Source organism: Orbicella faveolata, unplaced genomic scaffold (genome assembly GCF_042242905.1).
Source record: "Orbicella faveolata isolate gen_17 unplaced genomic scaffold, um_ofav_v1 contig_48, whole genome shotgun sequence".
NCBI classification, from domain to species: domain Eukaryota; kingdom Metazoa; phylum Cnidaria; class Anthozoa; order Scleractinia; family Merulinidae; genus Orbicella; species Orbicella faveolata.
In genome coordinates, this window is record NW_028301578.1 from 8,067,035 (window position 1) to 8,089,870 (window position 22,836).

General features: G+C 39.9%; 1 protein-coding gene across 1 annotated transcript; it reads left to right on the plus strand.

Annotated features, from left to right (window-relative positions):
- The first annotated feature begins 786 nt into the window (after nucleotides 1-786).
- Nucleotides 787-17,853, plus strand: LOC110053175 (DBH-like monooxygenase protein 1). The gene is made up of 13 exons (XM_089280844.1): nucleotides 787-1,152; nucleotides 4,810-4,956; nucleotides 5,984-6,160; nucleotides 8,930-9,013; nucleotides 10,024-10,209; nucleotides 10,820-10,922; nucleotides 11,643-11,809; nucleotides 14,645-14,717; nucleotides 15,005-15,129; nucleotides 15,660-15,719; nucleotides 16,503-16,627; nucleotides 17,133-17,259; nucleotides 17,559-17,853. The coding sequence occupies exons 1-13, from the start codon at nucleotides 880-882 to the stop codon at nucleotides 17,712-17,714; spliced, it is 1,803 nt and encodes a 600-aa protein (XP_089136970.1). The 5' UTR covers nucleotides 787-879; the 3' UTR covers nucleotides 17,715-17,853.
- Nucleotides 17,854-22,836: the final 4,983 nt, after the last annotated feature.

Consider the following 22,836-nt stretch of genomic DNA (forward strand, 5'->3'; position numbering starts at 1 on the left):
TTAAATTCAGGTATATCGTTTGTGGTTAGCTTTAAAACAGCGCATTGTTATCTAAATGCTGACACTCGCCGATCGCTTCTGTATGCACTGCATGGCATATAATTCTGCAAGCCTCGATGACCGTTGGTTGCCTGTCTTTCAGATTTTATACTGGGATCCTTTCGGTAGCTAAATATAGCCGTAGCCTCACGCTTATGCCCGGGGGGAGGGTACTCTCTTATATCGGCTAAATAGGTATGTGCGGCTCTAAGGGGTATGCGAGGATTTCGCGCGGCTATTTTTTTTTTTCTCGCGGTTTTCTTTCGCGTCATGCACGACGGACTAAGCGAAAGAGGGACTACTGGTAGTTTAGTATGAATTTTGAGTCTGAAAAAGGATATAGTTATTGAACATTTTGGTCTAAAATAGGGTATGTTATCACTATGGCATGGCATTGGGCATTTTGTTTACAAGGGAGTATTTTCCGCCTCATATATTGGCACATTTGTAGCCCTTCTTAAAGTTTACGCAAATGGGAGCCATTTCTGGTTAGTTGAGGTCATATAATAGAGCCGTGTATTAGGTTTAAAGGTCTGAAATGGGGTATCGAATTTTGGCTCAAGTCTGAAATAGGGTATGGAAAATCACAAATTTTGGTCTGAAGTAGGGTACGTACAGATTCCAAGGTTCTTGCCGCACACCCCAACCAAAAGCATTGGGGAGTATCCCCCCCCCCCAACCCGGTAGTTATGTAACTGAACGCGCGTCATACTATAATTATCATGATAATTAAAATGTATTATCGCAATATGGTAATTTTCTCTTTTTGCAATGTCATCATAGATTCCGCCCATAACAGGCAAGCTACAATTTCGCTCCAATTTGTTGACACGGAGCACTATGATTGTTCCTCTGTGCCTCTTCCTGCTGCATTTCGCTGCGCTGCAAGCCTCAGCTGACCTCGCTGTAGAGCATTCCTTTTTCGCTACTCTGGATGAAGATCAGAATGTGAAGCTTTACTGGAATGTCAGCACTGAAAACAAAGAAATTAACTTCACTGTGGAAGCCAAAACGACTGGATGGATCGGGTTTGGAATCTCCAGCGGGCAAGGCAAGATGAAAGAAGCTGATATTGTGATCGGCTGGGTGAAAGATGGAAAAGCTTACTTCAAGGTGAGTAAATGATTCTCACGTAGAACAAGGTGAAGCTGTTTCATTCGCAAAGCTTCAAGTTGTTGGAGCAAGGCATAAAAGATTACGATTATCAGCCTTTAGAATGTCTGTTTATTACAGCGCATTAATTGCATAGGATAAGCCCGCTTTGCTCCGAATTTGTTTCGTAATGATTAATTGACGCATTCTGCAGTGTCAGATATCAGGCATCACGCAGTGTCAAAACTCTCCGGGGCCGCGACCGGGGGGTTACTCCTCGAAGCTTTTTGTTGGGAGGGTATGACCCGAACCTTGAAATCTGTATCCTATTTCGGACCAAAATCTGTGATTTCCCACACCTTTTTTCAGATCTGAACGAAAAATCGATTACCCATTTCGGTTTTGGGTCATGCAGAGCTAACCATACTCTTTAGGGTTGCACATACCTATTTAAAGCCCATATAATGGACTACCCCACTCCCCGGGCAAAACTTGCGAATATTCCTCTTCGTTGACTTGATTTGCTAACCATCGCTAGGCATCAATATTTCTTATTTCATGGTGCTGAGTAGATATCTGCACCTAGAGTACCTCTGAGGACTATCTGACGATAACGTTTGTCGCCCACAAGCATTATGATTCTCACCGGCCCCCTAAGGATACTTTCTTCATGCCGCCGAGCCTGGCGACAAACGAAAACTCGACGGCTCCATCGATTAGAAACATTGCCCGTTCAATTCAATATGTTAATTTGGTGTAAAATGCTTTTCTCACTCCAATGTTGCATAGTCTCCGGTATTAAACTTGGACCGGCTTCTAACAACAATCTTACAGCTGACATTATCATGAGAAACTATCACGTAAGCAGTCAACTGCAGACTGCAGGCTGAGGGTAAAATGTAGACTGCAGATTACAGACTTCAAATACTTCAAGTACATATCGTGTTATTATTGAGTGCTAACTGTAAATAGAGGTTATTCAGGGTAATTGCAGTAAAAATGTGCCCTTCAGTTAGAATGAACAGCACTTCGGTTAGCCTGTTTACCCTTTAGCCTGTCTACCGGTTTGGATCTCAAGAATGAAAATGGTAAAGCACGAAACGGTTAAAAATTTGCAGTTTGCAGTCTTCATTTACTCTCAGTCTGCATTTTTCTCCCGGTCTGCAGTGAGCAGTCCACAGTTTGCGTTTTACACTAAATTACGTAATTTTACGAGAACAAAACAAGAACCCTTGAAAAGCAAGGTATGCCAAGCCGAGGGCCATAAAAATATTGCAAGTTTCGCGTCCCGTATTTTCAAGAGTTTGACAGGGAGTTTTATGAAACTATACGCATATTTAGTAAACTCGACGTGATAAATCAAGCGGTAAGAAGACCCAGGTGAGACCCATTGTTTTACGGTAAGTTTATGTCTATAATTATCTCTCTACAATAAGGACTAAAGGAGGGGGGTATTGGGGTATAATAGAAACCGCGAAACCGAAGAAAAAAAATCATCTGAAACCGCAAAAAAATCCGCCTTTCGCCTCCTCATAAAAAAACGCAACACAATCCACAATGGCTTTTTCCGTTGCAGGCGCAGGAGGCACGTTGGGAACTGACCGAATGATCGCCTTGGTCTACGAGGTCAAAGTCTCGGGCGTCATTCGAGACGCGTGATCACCTACCGTGACATTTAGTTTGCTTTGGCGTTTCTCGGCTATTCGAGGTCAATCATATAGTATGATATAAATTGCCGCTCAAATCGAAGAGAAACAGGGACCCAAATAAGGCAAAATAGGAAAAACCAAAAACCACATCGGATACCAAAACCGTAAAACTGCTAGTATTTTTTACGAAAACCGAAAACCAGATGCTAAGAAACGAAAAATCCGCAAACCGCAATAAACACCAAAACCGAAAAACCGAAATCTTTTGGCACAAAAACCGAAAAAACGATCTAAAAAATAGCCAAAACTGCAAAACCGAAAATCCCAGTGCCCTCCTCAATAAGTTAATTAGCGCGCCATGTGCTAAAAATGTCCACATTAATAGTTGACCTTAAAAAACTGAACAACTGAATGCAAATTTCTACTGATAACCCCTTTGGTCGTCTTTGTGGGTGCGTGTTGCTCGGGCGTGTTGCTTGGGAATGCGTGTTAGTCGTATTTTCATGAGTATGCAAGGGATCCTTATGAAACTTGAGTTGACTAAGTTGATCTGTCCAGATCTAATAGCCTGCAGAACAGGCGATCATCGGGCCAGAGAGTGAAACGTGACCATTATCAGCTATAATCTGCATAACACTAGCGCAGTCACGCATAAAATGTTTTTGTTTTAAAAGAACAATGAAGAAGAACACTACATGTGTGAAATAATGGCAATTGACGGCACCATGAACCCCTGACCGATACGCGGTCAATATAACTATTGCGACGGATGCACGAGGCCGATATTCGCTGGAAAGACGACCAATATGTGTATATTTTTTTTAACATTAACCAATGAACTGCTTCATTGACCCAAGTCTTCCCAAGGGTACTTGATTGTCTGTAATCGTCGGACCTTGTCAGTGCGATAAGGCTGCATGGAACCTCTGCTGTGACTTTTCTTTCCAGTAGGTCGAATCAAAATTATTTCACGGATAGTACACATAAGATCAGTTCCATTCCCTCACCATTACGTCCGCTAAAAGACAAAGACCCTTAATCTCGATTATTCATTGCTGTCGGTAGGGTGTTCGAAAGAATAATTTGCGATCTTTCAGTCCCGGGGGAGGTACTCCTCCCGGGTACTCCTACATACTGGCTATATATGTATGTGCCGCGGTTTTTGAGGTTCCCGATCCTTAAATAGGGTATCATTTAATTTTGCCCCCTGTTGGCATTGTGTTCCCCGGTGTGATCCTTAGATAGGGTACCTAAATTGTATCTAATAATATTCCACTGCGTCGACGCCTGGCTAAACGGAAATGAAAATTTATGCCCAATGTTACAGACACGAAATAAAGCTGACCCAATTACTCCGTTCTTAGTTTTTGTTATTCCCTTGAACAGGGTGTCATTTTTATTGGGAAAAATACTTCAAGTAAGCGAAATGTTAGTCCCTGATCGAAAGCGTAGCCATCAGATATTTTCGTCAGCTGGACACAATATGACGACATAATAAAATGTCGTAACTGAATCTATTGAATTTCTCATTGTTAACCAAAAATGTATGAAATCCTTCATCGAACCAAATTTTGCTCGTTAGAGACTAAGAATGGTCAATTAGACCAGATCTATGGCGAAAAAGAAAGTTTTCGAGAAAATTTGAGCTTTTCTTTAACTCCATTAACTTCGTGTAGAGAGTACTTCCGCCCCAACCCTCTCCCACCCCGGGCTTTTAGCCAACTGTCAATCAGGTTTTAGAACGCTTAACAGCAGATTTATGAATATAGATAACAGTTTCAGAAGTGATGTAATATTCATAGAATTACAATTAATTTTTACAAACCAAAAACACCCACTCACCAATTTTTAGACGTTATGTCATCTTCAGGGCAAGAAATGACATAACGTCGAAAACGTTTGATTTCTTATTTTTTTTATTACTATTATTCTTTTAAATGTATCCTTTAAGCGTTGTAAAAAATCTTTTCAAAAAATTATTGGGTCTTGTGTTAAATACATATTTCTAATTTACCTTTCTGTACTGTAGGATCGACATGCCGATGGTTACGTGATGCCAGCGGTTGATTCCCAGCAAAACTATCACTTGATTTCCCTGACGGAGGACAGCGGCAAAACCACAATGAAGTTTTCAAGAAAGTTTGACACTTGCGATTCAGAAGACAACAAAATTGAGGTAAATAAGTCACCTGCTATTAGATCGATTGCAAATGACGTCATCGCCGCCATGTTGCATGACCATCAACAAAATAATTCCAGCTAGCTTTATGGTTCCTTACAAGACAACTGTTTTCCAGTCCAAGTGACTCATTATCCCTGAGCCTATTTACGGTAGCTGTTCTTTTTTTTTTTTATTTAGTATAAAAATTACTCTTCTTACTATTTTCCTTTTTATCTTTTATTTATTTGTTTATTTTTTTGGCCGGTCTGTTATTGTATGCAACTGTGAATTATACTGTACATGCGACAATTCAAATTATTTTTTATTTGATGTATTCGTTTTCTTCTTTTTCATTGCCCGAGAGCCCACCACGTGATCAGCAAACTGAACTGCCTAGTACAAATAGTGGTCTTATCATGAGTAATGCCGTCTAAATGTGTTTGTGCTGTAAATATATTCAGCTCATGCGTAACAGTGACCACGCTTTGGTGGGACGAAAAGGCAGATCGCCTCATTTTCATAGCTACTTACGGGAGCAGAGTCCCGGCATTTCAAGTTATATTTGCCGCGTGCAGAATTACCTTGAATTGACCAAACCCCTAGAATAGTAGTACATCAACATGGAAATACACCCAAGAGATGATAGTTAACCATAAAGTAACAAGGATGATTAAGGATGGAGCAGATTGCAACGGATTGCAAAAAAAAAAAAAAAAAAAACAGGCTAAGCTTTTCAAGATGAGCAAAACGTGACGTACATAACTGTGATGATCATTCATGTCTTCACATTATGTTTGATAATAATAATAATAATAATAATAATAATGACAATGACAATGACAGCGACAATGACAATGACAATGACAATGACAATAATAATAATAATAATAATAATAATAATAATAATAAAGTTTTTTGGGTGCATTTAGAAAACTCGATGCGCCTACATTACTATATATAAGAAAAAATAAATTAGTTAAAACCTACACAATGTTTCTTATAACAGTAATAAGTAAAATAAACGCTTCCTTTATTTTTCCAGGCAGGAACAACCAAAGTTATTTATGCTTATCATCCAGACGATCCTTCCTCGGAAAATAGCATTCCAGGTCACAATCTCAAAAACATGGGATCGAGAAGCCTCTTACTACTGAACAGTCTTGAAAAAATGCCAACCTTACCATCTGACACTGAAACATTCGAAATACTGCACGACAAGGTAAGAATAGTAAAATAATTCGTGTTATCGTGCATACCTTTTGCTTTTCGTTTTGTTTCCTCCGAAGGAGAAGTGGTTCGAAACTTTTGGTACCTTCCACCTATTGAAGTGAATTCGAAATCTAGGTAGAAACAGCTTGCAGCATCACTATCTTTCAATATCTTTGAGAACGTTCCATAAAGGCTCATGGCAGTTGAAAATAAAATAATCTCAAGGCTATGCAACCAACTACTACGTCTATATTTTGTCAAAAGACGAAAACAAAACCAAAAACCAAAAAAAAAAAAAAACACTGTTTTTTTACTTTTGTTGTTGTCGTCGTTGTTGTTGTTGTTGTTGTTGTTGTTGTTGCTGTTTTGTTTGACTCGCCTTCCTACGACAAGTCGAGACTCGCTTACTCGAAACAAGCAGGGCCAGTTTTAGGGAAGGCAAGACTAACGGTCATTAAAACACGGTTCCGGTGAAAAGATAATCCTGCTATCGCGGAAACTCCACCGACGACAGAGAAAGGCCCTTAAAGTTGACTAGATTGACATATCACCTATTCAGACCGCACGGTTTTTGAAGATGGGAGAGGGGAGCGTTGTGGGGTGGGGTGAGTGGGTGGTGAGCTTTTGAGGCCCTCAACTTCTATCTCTTACATCATTTAAGTTGTGGCAATGAAACTTGGAATATTTAACAATTATTCCATGAGCGCGCGTTGGATATGAGATGGTAAATAGCCAACGAGGCCCGTAGGGCCGAGTTGGCTATAACCAATCTCATATCCAACAAGCGCGAATGGAATAATTGTTTTATTAAATTCGGTGCGTTTGTACTCATGGAAATATAGCTTAATTTTATTGGGTTTTAATTTTACAAAACGACCGGAAGTCGATGTGACAAAAACAACAACAAGTGGGAAATCACATGACATGCGCGCCGTTTGTAAAATTAGTTGAATGAAAAATTTGAGAGCGAAGCAAACGAATTTGCTGAATGAAATTGCAATCAAGTAGAATTCAAGAAACGTCTATCAAATGAAGGAGATATAACCTTGGCCAGAAAGTTTGAAAAGCGTTCGAGTTCGAGTCATGGAGAAGAGCCAAATAATTGTGCACTTGCACATTGCCATCGTAATAATGCTGCGGAAAACTTTGATCGCCATGTGACACAGACGTTGTGCCAAAATTATTCTCGACAAGATCTCTCTCAGAATTCCCTTGCTTTGAAAGCCTTGACATTTCTAGCTGTATGTGAGGAGCTCATTGTTGGTCAGTTTTAGAGTCAAGGACAGAAACTATCTTAGCGTCAGATTCATCTTCAGAATCTCCGAGGCCACCCTGGTGGTTTTTCGTGGCTGGTAAAGAACCGGGCTTACTTCGGTTCAGCTCAAAACACTCAACTCCTTGAGGTGTTTTTCGCAAGGACAGAATTGTTGGCGCTAGCTGTCGTTGATTCTCTCGTCGTCGTCGTCGTCGTCGGCCAAAAAAGAGACTGAGATAAAACTAGGTCGTCCTCTGTAGCTGTGCGGGATTCTTGCTCTCGGCCGATCCGAGCTTGCTTAGTCGAACAGTTTCCTCATCTGCTCATTGGAAACTGGTTTCTTATGGACTACGCCGGCAATTATGCCTGTTTTCCTGCGGCCTTTTACAAATGCATATGCTCTAATAATTTATTTGCCTAGCCAGAGATAATGGAAAACGGTTTGTTGTGCGGCGGCGAGCGAAGGAAATGATCAACCGGCGGCTTTAATGGATTTAATCAATGAACTTTTGCAATACGTGTCATCTTTCTTCCTCGCAGACGAGTAAAAACACTTCAACTGAACATTCAGTTCTTCTTTTGACATTTCTTATATCGGTTTCGAAAATTTGGTGCCACCAGGACTAGCAAGCCATTCTGTTCAGGTAAAATTTGTTTTTGTTACATAATCTTCATGAATGCGTAAAATCTCGCCGGTCATATTTTAATTTTGCAACTTTAAGGGAAACTTAACGTATACGTACCGTTAAATAATCTTATCTCGAGCTTTGTGGCTTTTTTGTTGTTACTGGGTCGGCATTGTCCATAATTTCCTGTATTTGCTGTGTAGATAGCTCACCGAATGTGCTTTTTTCCATCCATTTTTTTTGTCGACGAAACTTTGCTTCACGCGAAAAAGCTCATGCCGAGCGACATTTGCCGCTTTCATTTCCATATAAGGTCAAACGCAGGTATAATGGCTGGTAACCGAGATCCAGTGAACCAATCAGAAAGCTAGAATTGCATTATCCGAGGCTGAGAATTTAATAATTTCTAATAACATGGAATGACGACATCATATGATGTTGAAACGACGCCATCATTTCTGAACAGCCACCGTCTTGGCTCAACTAACTTGGATCATATGATCTTTAAAAAACTTTTATAAAAATCAAAATAGTCGAAACCGATAAAACTAAAATCCAACTAAGAAATAAAAATACGAGAGTTAAAATATTCTCTGTTAAAAAAACGAGAAAATTGGAAATTGGAAAACAAATACATTACGATTCCTGATTAATGATTAACTTATTAATTCAGTTATTTCCAGATTCATTCTTTACCCTGGAGACTTTTAAAGTAAAAGGCCTCCATAGTTTGTGAGGGCTTCAGACTTTACCCCACCCGGTCTGAGTAGGATTAAGGTTAAGCCCTTAACACTTCCAAAAGTGCAGATAATAATAAAACTACTCCATTTGAATATTCTTACGTATATAACTAGTTAGCTCTACTTAAAGAGGCCTTCTTTTTATGTTTATTTTCCAGATGGCCATTCCAAAGGGACGAACCAACTACCTGTGTGCCGTATTTGAGATGCCAAAATTTAACGAAACCCACCATATGATTAAGGTAGGAATATTTCGTTTCAACTACTTGAAAAAAAAAAAAAAAAAAAAAACGGATTATTTAAAATAGAACACCAACATTGGTTGGTGACAAGCGAGGTTGAGTAATTGTTGGGCGGTAAGTCGGTCGGTAGGTAAGTAGTTAGGTAAGTTAGTCAGTCGGTGGGTCGGTCGGTCAGTCTGTCGGTAGGTCGGTAGGTCGGTCGGTCGGTCTGTAGGTACATGTAGGTACGTAGGTAGATAGATTCGGTTGGCGTCGGTAGATAGGTAGGTAGGTAAGTCGGTCGGTTGGTATGTTATTAAGGTGGGGTAGGTGATTTTTCCGTCCAGAGTAGGTACGTCGAAAGTGGATCACGTATGTCTAAGGAAAACGTCAGTGGAAACTCTCCTGGACAATTTCAGAGGACAATTCATTTTTCATTTTAAGGAGTATAGCTAGTTAAGGCACAGTAAGATAAATTTACATTGAGTAGATAGCCCTGACGTCATATGGCGTAAAATAACGTCACTTGATCCGCCATCCTGGATCAGCCATCTTAAATTTCACTATGTTGTTAAAAAGTCAAGAAATAACGGAAATTAATAGAAAATCAAGCCAATATGCTTACGGAATGTAAACATTCAAGAATGTCTGCAATTTGATGAAGAAAACTGGAAAAATAGAGAATAATCTCAAAAAAGATGATTTTTGGCCAAACCTACCTAGAGCTTAGGTTGCCATGGCGTCGTCAAAAATCGTGGACACACAATTGACATATCAAAATATTCGCAGAGGATTAATGAACAGCCATTGAAAGTATCAATATCTTCGAGTAAATCGTCTTTTCAAAAGCTTGGTAAAAGCCTTATGGGGTTGCCAAGACCAATCTGGATTTTATAGCAACATTTGTGAAGTAGCGATTTCTAAAAGTTCAGCCACCAGCGGCACAATTCACCTCATGGATGGAAAAAAGTTTCAATAAACCCAACTTACTGACAACAAAATTACCGTTTGTGCTTCTGATTCAAACTTAGGTTGAGCCGGTCATTCAAGCAGGTCATGAAGGCGTGGTCCATCACATGTTGTTGTACGAGTGCAGCGATACTTTCCCAGATCACCATCTGAATTATACCGGTCGCTGTTATACTCGTAATATGCCTCCAGCGGTCGAAGACTGTACAGGAGGATCATCTATAGCCGCTTGGGCCATTGGTGGAAAAGTAAGTAAAGCTTGGTTCTCTTTTTAAGTGAAAATAGCAAAAGAAGTGAAATAAAATGAAGATGTTAATCAGTTTGCCAGGCTTCTGGCTAGACTACAAGGCCGTACTAATCGGCGACACGTGCAAGATTGAATTTGCATTTGGAGTATTCGGTTTTGAGAAAGGCGGAAACTCGGAGCAAGGACGAAAAACCAACAGTTGACAATTAAACGTGTCTCCAGGCCCAGCATTCGAACCCTGGTACATTGGTAGGAGACCTGACCATCAATGAGTACCTAGAAGGGAACGGTATCACTTGCCCTGTGGTAATTGTAACAAAATATGCATAAGTATCCCACCCAGAATGAGACTTACTGACAAAACTCAAGAGCTGTGAGGACCTTCGAACTAGTAGCACTAAGCCTTTTTATATTTCTTTCTCCCGATTTAAGTGACATGCCTGTAAACTAGCTAGTTGTAGCTAAGTGCACTGACCACTATGAACAACAACATCTGAACATTTGTTCTTTTAATTGAACGTAGTCGTATTCGGTAGACGTCGAATCTTAAGTTCGTATTATTTCGGCATATCCCTTGTTAATGTAGGAAATTGTTTCTCTTCTTGTACAAGGAATTCTATTATCCTGAGAACGCTGGGTTTCCACTCGGAAGGGCTGACAGTCCAAAGGTTGTGATATTGGAGATACATTACGACAATCCTGAGGAGAAGGAAGGTACCCTGTTGCAGATTGCGCTAATCATTATTGTTTTTTCTTTACAGGGTCGTGGATAGAAAGAAACAAACCAGGGCAATTGTCTCAGTCATTTCTTTTCGTTTTTGTTATTTATAGTCATTAAAAACCCCTAAGTACATAGGACAGGAATTTAACTATGGACATGGAAATTGCCTCAGTCATTTTATTGTCTGGCTAGGGTCCTGTTTTTAGAATGATTCTATTAAAATTTGGACCTTAATGAATTTCTGTCATTCGCTACGCGGACACTTTGTTTGGTTCCCGAATGTCTTCGTTCCTCTTACTTATTAGATAGTTTTGTTTTTCTGGTAGTGATAGACTACCCTGAATAAGGCTCTGATGACAAGTCTCTTTTACATGTTACTGCCTCATATGGGTACCTTAGCTCCTCTCTGTTGTGATTGTCTAGATGAGGGTCGGTTCTGAAAAGAACTGTTGTTGCTGACGATCACACTACATGAACTACTGGTATTCCTTGGTTCAAGTTGTAGTCAGGCAGGTCTGCATCAGGCCTTAGGTCTTGCCAATTTCTGTAAACCTGCATTATCAAATAAAGCTGTATGTATGTATGTATGCATGCATGCTTGCATGTATGTATGTATGTATGTATGTATGTATGTATGTATGTATGTATGTATGTATGTATGTATGTATGTATGTATGTAAACCATTGATAACATGTGTACCTTTGTCATTTAGGACTGATTGACAGTTCTGGTTTGAGAATTTACCACACCAAACAATTGAGGGAATACGACGCAGGGGTTCTTGAAGTCGGGGCAAGTGTTGACAATGCCATGCTTATCCCGCCAAGACAGAGAGACTGGCAAACCAATGGCTTCTGTCCTAAGGACTGTTCAACGAAGGTACGGGCGATGGATTTCGACTAATGAAAATAACCGAGGAGATAGGCGTTGTGAAATGCCTCTTTCTGTTTTTGGGCACTTCTAAAGGACGTTGATGATTTGCAACGATTGCCCAAACGTGCTAAAGAAGATTGAGAGTTTTTATCACTTCATACAAACACGTTTCCCTCATGGAATTTCGCGCCCAAAAAATCCTTTATTAGAGTTTGTTTTCTTTCCAACTAACGTCAGAAAAGCTCGTGGTGACCTGGTCTACTTGTTTTGAAGATAAACTTGTGGAAGACCACACTTCCTTTCTTTTTCTGCCCGCGTACGGTACTTACCTAACAGCGCAAATTACGTGACAGTAATAATCACCTAATGACTGACCTCAAGTGAGAGAGTGAGTTTTGTTTCCCTGAGACCCTCTTTGTTGAATGTCAATATTAAGGTAGAGGGGAAACAAGAGTCACTGTTTGCCGAGAGGGGCAGCCATTAAGTGTTTTGTTTTATTATATAGACACGAGTGTTTTACCGGAAAATACACCACATCCGGGACTCGCGTGGCGCATTTGCCATATCCTCACTAGTGAAGATATCGATGATTTCACTGATACCAAGTTTTTCTCTTAAATTGTACTTAAATTCGTTGATGTATCATCGAAACATCTCCGGGTCTTCCTCGAAAGACCTCGGCAATATTCGGTAATCTTCGAAAATTTTCGGAAAATGTTCGGCAACGTTTGTGTGACCTTCGGACAAGTTTTGGAGAATCTTCGGAAATCTTTCGAAATTGGTCGGAAATCTTTGGAAAATCGTCAAAAACGCCGTCATCAGTATGTCTATATAATAATAAGAACATTACACGTTAGCTCGAAGATATGAATTTTATGTTCTCGTGGCAAGAACAATACATCGAATGCAAATATGGCGGACCACTCGGTCGGCGCCCGGGACGAGTCGCATGAAAGCGAGGCTAGTCAGGCTTTAATGTTTTGTTTTGACAATGCTTCCCCAGAAAAGTCTTGCTTCGTCGTCGATCTGGTCTGTTTTATTTAGCTGTGGCTACGAGCTGCTGTGTTTCTGAACGCCACAAGAAGGGATATAAATTTTCCACCGTTCGCCTCTTAAGCTTAGGGAAAATAGTGGATTAATCCAATTCGTTGAGACGAAGGAAAGGAGTTCACGATCGCCGCAGGAACTAAAGTTTGTTCGCTACATTTTACATTAGAAGATCTTGGAAAAATCGTATAAATGACGAGCTTATGTGGTGTGTGGTGGTGTTCCAACACGATTTACATGGCCAGTACCTTCCCCAAAGTAAAGAAAAGCTCCTCTTGAAAAACATCCTCTCTCTCAAAGGAAGAAGTTGACTTCGCGTCCACTCGCACGGAATCGGACGAAACAAATACTACGGTGTAATAACCAAGCGAATGAACTTCAACTGCCCCCATCGTTGTATCTAGTGAATGCTTTGAGCCAAATGAGAACGACTTGGAGCTAAATGCGGTCCCTTACACATTTTCTAAGATCTTCCAGCCTGAACGAACAAACTTTAACAGGCCTCGGCGATCGTGAACTACTTTCCTTCGTCTGTTTTCCCTAAGAGGCGATTGCGGAAACGAAAAAAAAAAACAAACTATCTCTGCTGTGGAAAATTTCAATTCCTTCTGGTGGCATTCAGGAACACAACAATTTATAGGGAGGGCGAAACAAGAACAGACCAGATCGACGGCGAAGCAAGACTTTTCTGTCAAAACAAAACATCAAAGCCTGACTAGCCTCGCTTGCATGCGACTCGTCCCGGGCGACAACCGAGCGGTCCGCCATATTTGCATTCGGTGTATATCTCAGATATTGCTCTTGCCACTCGAACATAAAATTCATATCTTCTCGCCACCGTGTAATATCCTCTATATACCTTCCAACTCAAATGTAGGAAAAACTGTGAAAAAATTATTTGCTTGAAGCCGGCAGGCACAACAAATTTGCCACGGTTTCATGGTGCACGAACTGATCACGTGCGAGTGGAAAGTTCAAGTTGTTGTTTCCCTAGGGAGTTAGTGAGTTTCGTTCGCCCCGGCGAGTTAGTGAGTTTTGAGCCACGACACGTGACAAGTTCTCCTCCAATCGGAAAAAGTGTTTGAGTTGCATGCAAAAACAACAACAACAACAACAACAACAACAAAAACAAACAAAACCAAAATTTAACTTACTAGATCCCCATTTAATCGTGCAACTGATATCATCTTACTTGAAATGCATATGGAGACGATATCTCTTAGTGGGGGCAATTCTTGCAGTGCACTGTAGTTTACATATATAAGAAGTAAGTGTGTACTGATTCTGTGGTGTACGTTACAATAAATGGTATTAAAAACTAAAAACCTGTAATGAAATAATGCGCAGTGAAAAACAACAAAATGTAGATAGATATATCCTGGAAGTTATTGAAGCCAAAAAGCGGCAGCCATGAAGTAGTATATCAAACACGAGAGACAGTGTTTCATCGGAATATCCAAACACCGAGAAGAGAGTTGAAAATTCGACGCGCAGCGGAGTATTTTTGACGAAACTCGAGGAAATTCTTCTCAATGGGAAAATAAACTAAGGAGTTAAAGGAGAAGTAAAATCGTCAAAATCTATGCTAATTAAGACCGGGTATCCAAACCTCCTTCACGGTCATGACTTCTTTTGTTTAAACTTGATGAATTATTAATGAGTTTAAGAAGTATACTTTCTTTCGTTAGCTTAAACTGTTTGCATGTAAAGCTAAATAAAAAGAAAATCTCTGTTGGTTTTTCTTGAATGTAAAAGTAAATAGAAACATTTACTAACTTTTTTTCTGATCCAAAGGGATTTAAAGAAACGAAGCTACCTAACGGAGGGATCAATATCTTCGCTACGTTGTTGCATACGCATCTGGCAGGTAGTTGAAACAATAAACTTACAATAGAAATATGGGCTACTGCATGACGAGCAAAGTACAGAGAACTACCAGGACCAAGATCAAAGCAAACACTTAGGGACTGCATCAAAAAAAAAAAAAAAGAAAAAGGAAAGGAAAGAAAAGAAAAGAAAAGAAAAGAAAAGAAAAGAAAAGGAAAGAAAAGAAAAGAAAAGAAAAGAAAAGAAAAGAAAAGAAACAATAACAATTTTGAACAGATTCACTACTTACTTAACTAACTATCTGATTTGCTTTTTCTCGTTTCCAAGGCCGAAAAACCTGGCTTCGTCACGTTAGAGATGGTGTGGAGCTTCCTGAAATAGCCAGAGATGACCATTATGACTTCAACTTTCAGGAATATCACTTGCTGAGGAACGAGGTTCACGTAAAGCCGGTAAGAATTAAGTTTCCTTTCTACAAAATTTCTGCCAGTACTGCTACGTACTTGTACATTCAGCTAGTTTGAATAAAGCACCGATTAAAAATAACTCAGTCACGTACAAAACAACCGATTAAAATTGGAAAAAAACCCCGAAAATAGTAGTTTATATATTAAGATTGAAAAATACCAAAGTAATCATGGAAAGTAATGGAAAGTAATGGAAATGGGATTGTTAAGGGTGGAGAAGATTCACACAGATTACAAACAACGAATTTAAAAAAAAAAAAAAAAAAAAATTGGCTAAACTCTTTAAGATGCGCAAACCGTGGTGTAACTCCTTTAAGGTTAAGCCTGTCAACACTATTTCGCTGCAGCCAATGGGACAAGCTGACAATTCAGGCAAAGCGAACTTGACTACTCTTGTTATTCGTTTGTTCTATTTTTCTAGATGATGTATTTTAACGCTTAAGTTATTAAGCATTTGTCCTCTAATTGATTTGTTTTGTTTCGTGGGTATTAATTTTTGTTTTTTTCGTTCGCAGGGTGATACAATGATAAATGTCTGTATCTATAATACGGAAGATCGAGCAACAGGCGTAGCGGTAAGCCCCCCCCCCCCCCCCCCTCCGAGGTGGATAATCGCATCTTTAGGAGCTATATAAGTATATGCGGGTATTTGCATAAAAGAAACTATTTTTTTCCGGTCAATATTGGCAGGCTTGTAGCCCCTCTCAAGTATTAACGCAAATGGAAGTTGTTTCTGAATTAGAGCTGTGTGCTAATCTTAAAGGTCTGAAATGAAGTATCGATTTCTCTCTAAGGTCTGAAACGGGGCATGAAAAATTTCAGATTTTGGTGTGAAATAGGGTACAATTTTCAAGGTTCGGGCTAGAAACCCTCAAAACACTTTGGGTACTACCCCATGCGCCCCTCCCTCTGTCTCCCCCACGGGAGGGGTAAGCCACAACAGAATCACAAGCTAAAGTTGTGCACGATTTGAACAAACAGTTACAGATGATCGTCCAACAAAATCAACGATACCGAAATGTATCGAACTCCTTTCGTTGCCACTAGCAGCCTGCACTCTCTCCTTACTATCTGTTAAACGATTGCCCATTTTTACGGAATTGTGGTAGTGAAAAGGGTGTTAAAGAGACGACTCAAAAAATTTTCCTAGAACAGAGAGAGAGAGAGACGAAATAAGGTAAAGCAACAATTTTCGTTCACTTGATTTTAGCGGTCAGCTTAGCACACATGCTTCACTCACATCTGGGGAGAAATGTTCTAAGAGAAGTTTGAAGAACCGGTTGGGATTTTGTGTTTTGAAGAAACCCATAAACTGTCTATCACAGACTATCTTTTCTTTCTTTTGGTTTTCAATTAAGGGAGGTCTTGCAACAACTGATGAGATGTGCCTCTCATTTATCCTGTATTATCCCAAAGTCAACGTAACAAAGTGTATGTCGAGAGAAAAACCGGCCTATAATGCCTGGTCTAAAAAATATTACAAGTAAGTTTCTTTACAGTGTTGCTTCAGTGAAAACGCAAGTAATGGCTACAACGCACGTTTATCCCGGCCGCCCCTTTGTCCAAACATTTATTGGTTTCGATGGTTTGCAACAACACAGCAAACCTTATTCACTCATACATTTAAAGTTTTACCAAAAAATAAATATATAAATTAAAGGACAGAAAAATACTGTACATTTGAGTCTGTAACCGAACATTTTGTAGTCAATCCGGCAAGTTATTGTAAGGTTTCTATAGATATTGAGAGAATACAGAATTCTTAAGGGAAGCCGATATGTACTTGGTATAATAGAATGAAGAAAACCAATACAAGTTTTCAGAATGCTGTTCAAACAGTAAATAAAATTTTAGTTGTTTAGAGAAGCAATATCTCAGCAATTCATTGTTTCGTATCGATTAGCTTCTCTTTATGTCACTAGCGCGAAGCGAGAAATTTATCCTTAAAAAACCCATGTTGGTCTGTGATTTCTCTCTACGTGATATAGACAAGGTGACGATCCAAGAAAACCTGGCTGGTGGACTGATGCAGTGAACACGGGGCTAAAGGACGCTTATCAAGAAGCCGACCAAATGGTGGCAAAGTGCTCTGGGCGTTCTAATAAACCAATAGAGGTAATAAGCAAGAGTTACTCAGTAGGATCATTTCCCCTCCCCCCTGGACTGAATGCCTGTCAAAAGCAGGGCTATCCCCAGAATTATACTCGCTGGTGCCAATTTATACACCTGGGTGGAGAGAGGCACTGTGAGAGTAAAGTGTCTTGGCCACTGTGCAATGTCGCCGGACCGCTCGATCCGGAGACGAGCGCACTTACCATGGGACCTCCGTGCCTCCTCAGATTTCCCTTCCAACGCGAACTTAGCTGTATACAAATCATAAATGATTCTTGCTGATCATTGTTATCGTTTTTCAGGGTGTCGCCGGTGAACTAACATCCAAACCAGTAATCACCACGCCCTACAAGCCTGAAGCTGTCTGCGAGATATTTGCTGCTATGGGTAACAGAGTCGGTTCAAGCTATCTGATCTTGCTGACCATACTCGTGTGCCTGTTTGCTTTCGCGGGCTGAACCAAAACAACATTTTTACTGCATGTTGCTTATGTACGAGTTTATTTTTATTTTCATTTCTTTTTATCAGTTGTTTTTAAATCTTTGCGTTGTTTGTTACTCTATGATTAGAGAATAAACACTACATTACTCAAGTAAAGCTTCTGGCTCCATAATTCTTAGCTTGACATTTTCCATTTAGACTGTCGATTGCGTAAACCGACACAACTCCACTCCACTTTAGAGGCATTTGAGCAACTATAAATTTCTCATACTCAGAATCTTTCTGCGAATCATAAATACCCTTTACCTTTAAAATACACAGTTTATTTTGCGTTATAAACAACTGACCTACAAATAACGAGAGACAGAGCATGGGTGGAGGTTGCCATCCAGTCCAGGTCATGTGATGATTCATTTTGGAGGCTACAACTGTTCTGTTTGAACAAACTTCCATGCAATCAGTTACGTGTGGAAAATTACATGATTCTTTTACTTGTACAGATTTTCGTACAGTACTTTCAGACTAACTTATGAGATATCTGTCACAAATCGGGACAGTCTGCACGAGTAGGCAAAAAGTTCGTTGTTCAGATTCTAATGTCCACAAACACATCCACCCTATAGATATCTATACTTAAGGTAAAGGACAAGTATGTTATTCATTTTGCATTTTGTTTATCGATAAAGTTCACACGGTACGTAAAATGGTTACCTAACCTATTAAAATCTGTCTCCGTTCCAAAGCATCTGTGAAACAGAAGAAATAAAATGATTCTCATAGTCTAATAGCAACAAGAGTAATAATTAATTTCATAGAATTGTCTAAAAGGGGACTGACTGGTCGGGGAAAGATGAAAAACGTTTTCATGTACAACTGTGCCATATAGTCAATCCTGTAGTAAGTTTGACTGGGTAAGTTAGCTGCCACTAATACATGTTGGGTGTGGAACCGTGTGTGCTTTAAGGCCAGTAAAACAAACGTTAAAAACGGGTGCACGACATTGCCCACAATGGCTGAATTACATCGCGTATTCTCCCCTGATATTCTTTCCTACTTTATAACAAACAATTTTGCAGAAGTAGAATCTCGATCAATTTCCACAATATTGCGTGCAACAGTTCTAAGTTCTAAAGCGCAGTCGCCGGATAATCACGCTGTTGACATGCTAGATGCGATCTGCTCAGACGACTTCTGTGCAAGGACAAGTTGGAGTTCTAACCTGTGTCTTTGCTGAACATATGGTGATACATACTGCTGCATTGTCAGCCTTCTCCATCTCGTTCCATTAACAAGTTAATTTTTGCAAAATTAAAGCAGGTCGCTCCAAGACGCTTACTTTTTTCGTCTTCGCCTATAGCAAGTAAACATTCACCATTTCCACTAATCGAAGTTTTAGCCTCTGAAGTGCCTGCTATCCTGAAGAAATTCGTCTCGAAAGAAGCGACTTCAGAGGCCACCATTTTGAGACTGTCTTGGTAGCCAGGGCATGTTTATGTGGCGTCATTCCATCCGAGTCGAAATTGGCGGGAGGGAGAAACACCTGCAACTGACTTTGCATCCTTCACAACGTCAGCAAAATGTAGTTTTTCCAAGCGATTATCCACTTCACCATCAATGCTATTATTTCGGAGCTTGGAGCACGTTTGGCTCAAAATGATATGCCTCAAGGACAGCCATAACCCAGAGTGGTAGTTAACAGGCTTGTAGGGTGCCATATGGACAGAATCTCTAGATCTTGGACGGAATGAGGTCACGAAAACGCGGCCCGCTGCTGAGTACTGTTCAAAATGGCGGCAACGATGTCGAAGTTTGAGTTTCTTTGGAGTCAAATAACCTGCACTTCAGAGTCTGAAACTTCAGTGAGTGGCCAAACTTAGTGGAAGATTTTTTTAGCGTTGACGAAAAATATACGTTGTTTGGAGTGACCTTCTCCTTTAAAGTCTTTTCTTCGCTTAGTATCCCCGTCCGCCAAATTGCATTGAATACTTCACGTTTAAAGCATATTCCGCTGACCGACAGACCAGACTGTATTAATTCTGTATCAAGTGCGACACATGTGCGACGTATGAATCGACAGTCGCATTTTTGTTGCCCTTAATTAAATTGAATTCAACACGGCAGAAGTGCGGCGTATGAACCGGGCCCAGAGAAATTAAAGAAAAATACCATTGCGTGACGCAAGGGTAACGCAATACAGTATACTCATGCGCAACGTCTTTCCAACGGTCTTATCTCTTCTTGGGAGGAGGGGCCGATAGGGCACTGGGAACGAGGTTGACTCAAGCGAAGCTTACGAAACTGCGGATCCAGGCCACAAGAAGTGAAACTGCAGGCTTCTATACTACTCGGAGCTGAGAACTTTCCGTTGCCCGTACATTTTCTGTATAAAAGGAGATGACCGCAATGCACAATCCAGTTCTCAGAAACTGCTTTATTTTTAGGCAACACCGAACTCTTTGTCTCGACGAAATGTTTAAATTAGAAAACAATCGGACATTAAAGAATGGTAAATAGAAGTCGTGTTGATTGCTTGTTTGTCACTTTTAAGACATTCCTTCTTTACTTTGACAACCCACCGTCAACGCACAATCCAGTTCTCAGAAACTGCTTTATTTTTAGGCAACACCGAACTCTTTGTCTCGACGAAATGTTTAAATTAGAAAACAATCGGACATTAAAGAATGGTAAATAGAAGTCGTGTTGATTGCTTGTTTGTCACTTTTAAGACATTCCTTCTTTACTTTGACAACCCACCGTCAACGTTTATCGCTTGTTTGTTAGTATATTTTTGATTTTGTTTTTAGTCTTGGTTTGAAACATTTGTAAGGAGCTTCTTTTTACATTCTTTTTACTAGCCAGCTCTCTCAAACCTATAAAAGTGTAAGACGAAATTATTCAATTTTCTACTTGTACCTCTTAGAATAATACTGGTTTTCAGTCTTCAAGCGGTTTTCAGAATTCAAGTGACTTGTGACAGATAACTATGCTTTTATGGTGACTTCCTTAAATTTCGTAAGCTACATCTTTCAAACGTTTACGCCCACAATAATAAATCTGGCTAGATGATAATTAAGTTCAGAAGACCAGGGATTGTTTCTCCGTTTCTTTGCAAATGGGTGCCGTTTCTGCACCCTCTCGGAATAAACAAACAAACAAACAATTGAAAACACCTACAGTTTCTCTAAATCTATTGACATCTACTTTTGTTATCAGCATAGTGATTTGAAGTAGACGTTGAAAAAGGCCGAGAACTGTTGTAAGTTAATAAATTGGACCCTCTCGCTTGTTACCATAGTGACTAGGATAGTTCTACTTCAGTCGGAAGAGAGAAGGTTATCCTAAGTATTTCATTTCCCCTGGGGTCCTGACAATTCAGTTACTTGCCCCATTATACTCCTGGGTGACGTACAGTATTGTAAAACTGACTTGATCGAGAATGTAACACAATTTAACGCGTATTCTAGGGATTTTTAATCCGAGGCCAGGGAGTCAGTTCCTTTCCCACAGGAAAAGTGACCTCGCGAGGTCTTCTGAGGGCCGTATTTGTGTTTATACTTAGCTCTTATTAACCGAGCAGAAGGTCAAGATTCTCCCGTACAGACCGACTTAGCTCGGTTAATAAGATGTTTATTATATGGCAAAGAAGAAAACTCTAATTCGTTCAATGTAACTGGTTTGCTGACATTTTGCTTGCGAACGGCGACGAGCTTAACTTAAACCTGCCGAAATTTGCTCGTCCTCTTTACTTTTTTTTCTGTTATCAGGCTTTTTGGCACTACCATTATGATTCAGAAGAAAATAAAAGAAAATGGTGAACATTTTTGTATTTTAGTTTGCTACTTTTTCATTGCAAAGTGAAACCGGTCTAGATGCCGGTCTACATGGGAAAATCTAGACCGCGGTCAGTATCGATTTCAGCCAATCAAATTCGTGAATTCGGTAGTTCCCAGTCCTTGTGAGACACAGCCATATAATAATAGCAGATAATGCATTCCAGACCAAAAATATCTAAAACACATCGTTTTCCTCAGGACAAAAAACCAACATTTATTATTGGATACTTTTCCATGCAGTGGAAAGTATCTATATTTCATGTTCCCGTTATTATTTACATTTACATTGTTTAGACGAAACGTTTTTCACAAAAAAATAGATGGTGAAATATGAAAATACTCTTTGTCGATAAAGATAACCGTCCATTTAACAAGAATATCTAACTGTCCTCGAATATCAAGCACAGGTCATTTAGCGGTCAAATCTGAAGAAAAAAAAGGAAAACATAACAGCCAGTCAATAAACCTGCTTTAAAAAGAGCTACAGTCTAGCAAACTGAAATTAGCTAGGTAAACCTCCAGGGGAAAGGGAGGGAGGGGGGGGGGGTATCCCAAAAAATTTGTAGGCGTGTGTAGCGCGCTTCCCAAAACCCTTACCGTATTTAGGACCGAAATCTTAAATTTTTTCTACCCCATTTAGGACCTGACTAAAAATTGATTCGATACTCTAGCCGTTTAAAACCTAACAATACCCTGTTTCAGACCTACCTTATAAGTAGTTCCCTAGGTAGGGTAACTTCTAAAAGAGCGTACCCAGCTCAAGACTAGGGTGCATAAACCATACCCTATTTGAGACTAAAATGACCAAAATCGATCCCTATTTCTGACTAAACTTTATGCTTGACTTTAAAGCCTTATGGTAACTGAACATAAATCACTACGAACGTTTATAACAAAAAATTATTTCACAAAAGTACCTGGGCATTTTGATAAACTTCCCCCGTCGGGCTCTCTTGATGTGTTTTTCACAGTAATAGCAGAGACATCCACCTTCCGAATCAACAGGAATGCGAGGCAAATTATAAACATCTTGAATGACCTGCAAGCCTGGTAACACGTCACGTGGCTTGATTCCTTGCGCCTTCTTCATCTTAATATCCTTCTGAAGTTCCTTTTTTAAACAAAAGTGTCTATGAGGACGTGATTTGAGTTTCAACCACTATCAGTGGGCGTAAATTATCGGTTACCCGAGTCCGTGCGGGAAACAAAGTTCTCGTGCGCAAAATTTCGCCAGCTACGCAGGCTAGCAACCAAGGTCACTAATTTTCACTTTAAAATGCGTTTAAGTCATTTTCATGGGTAGAAA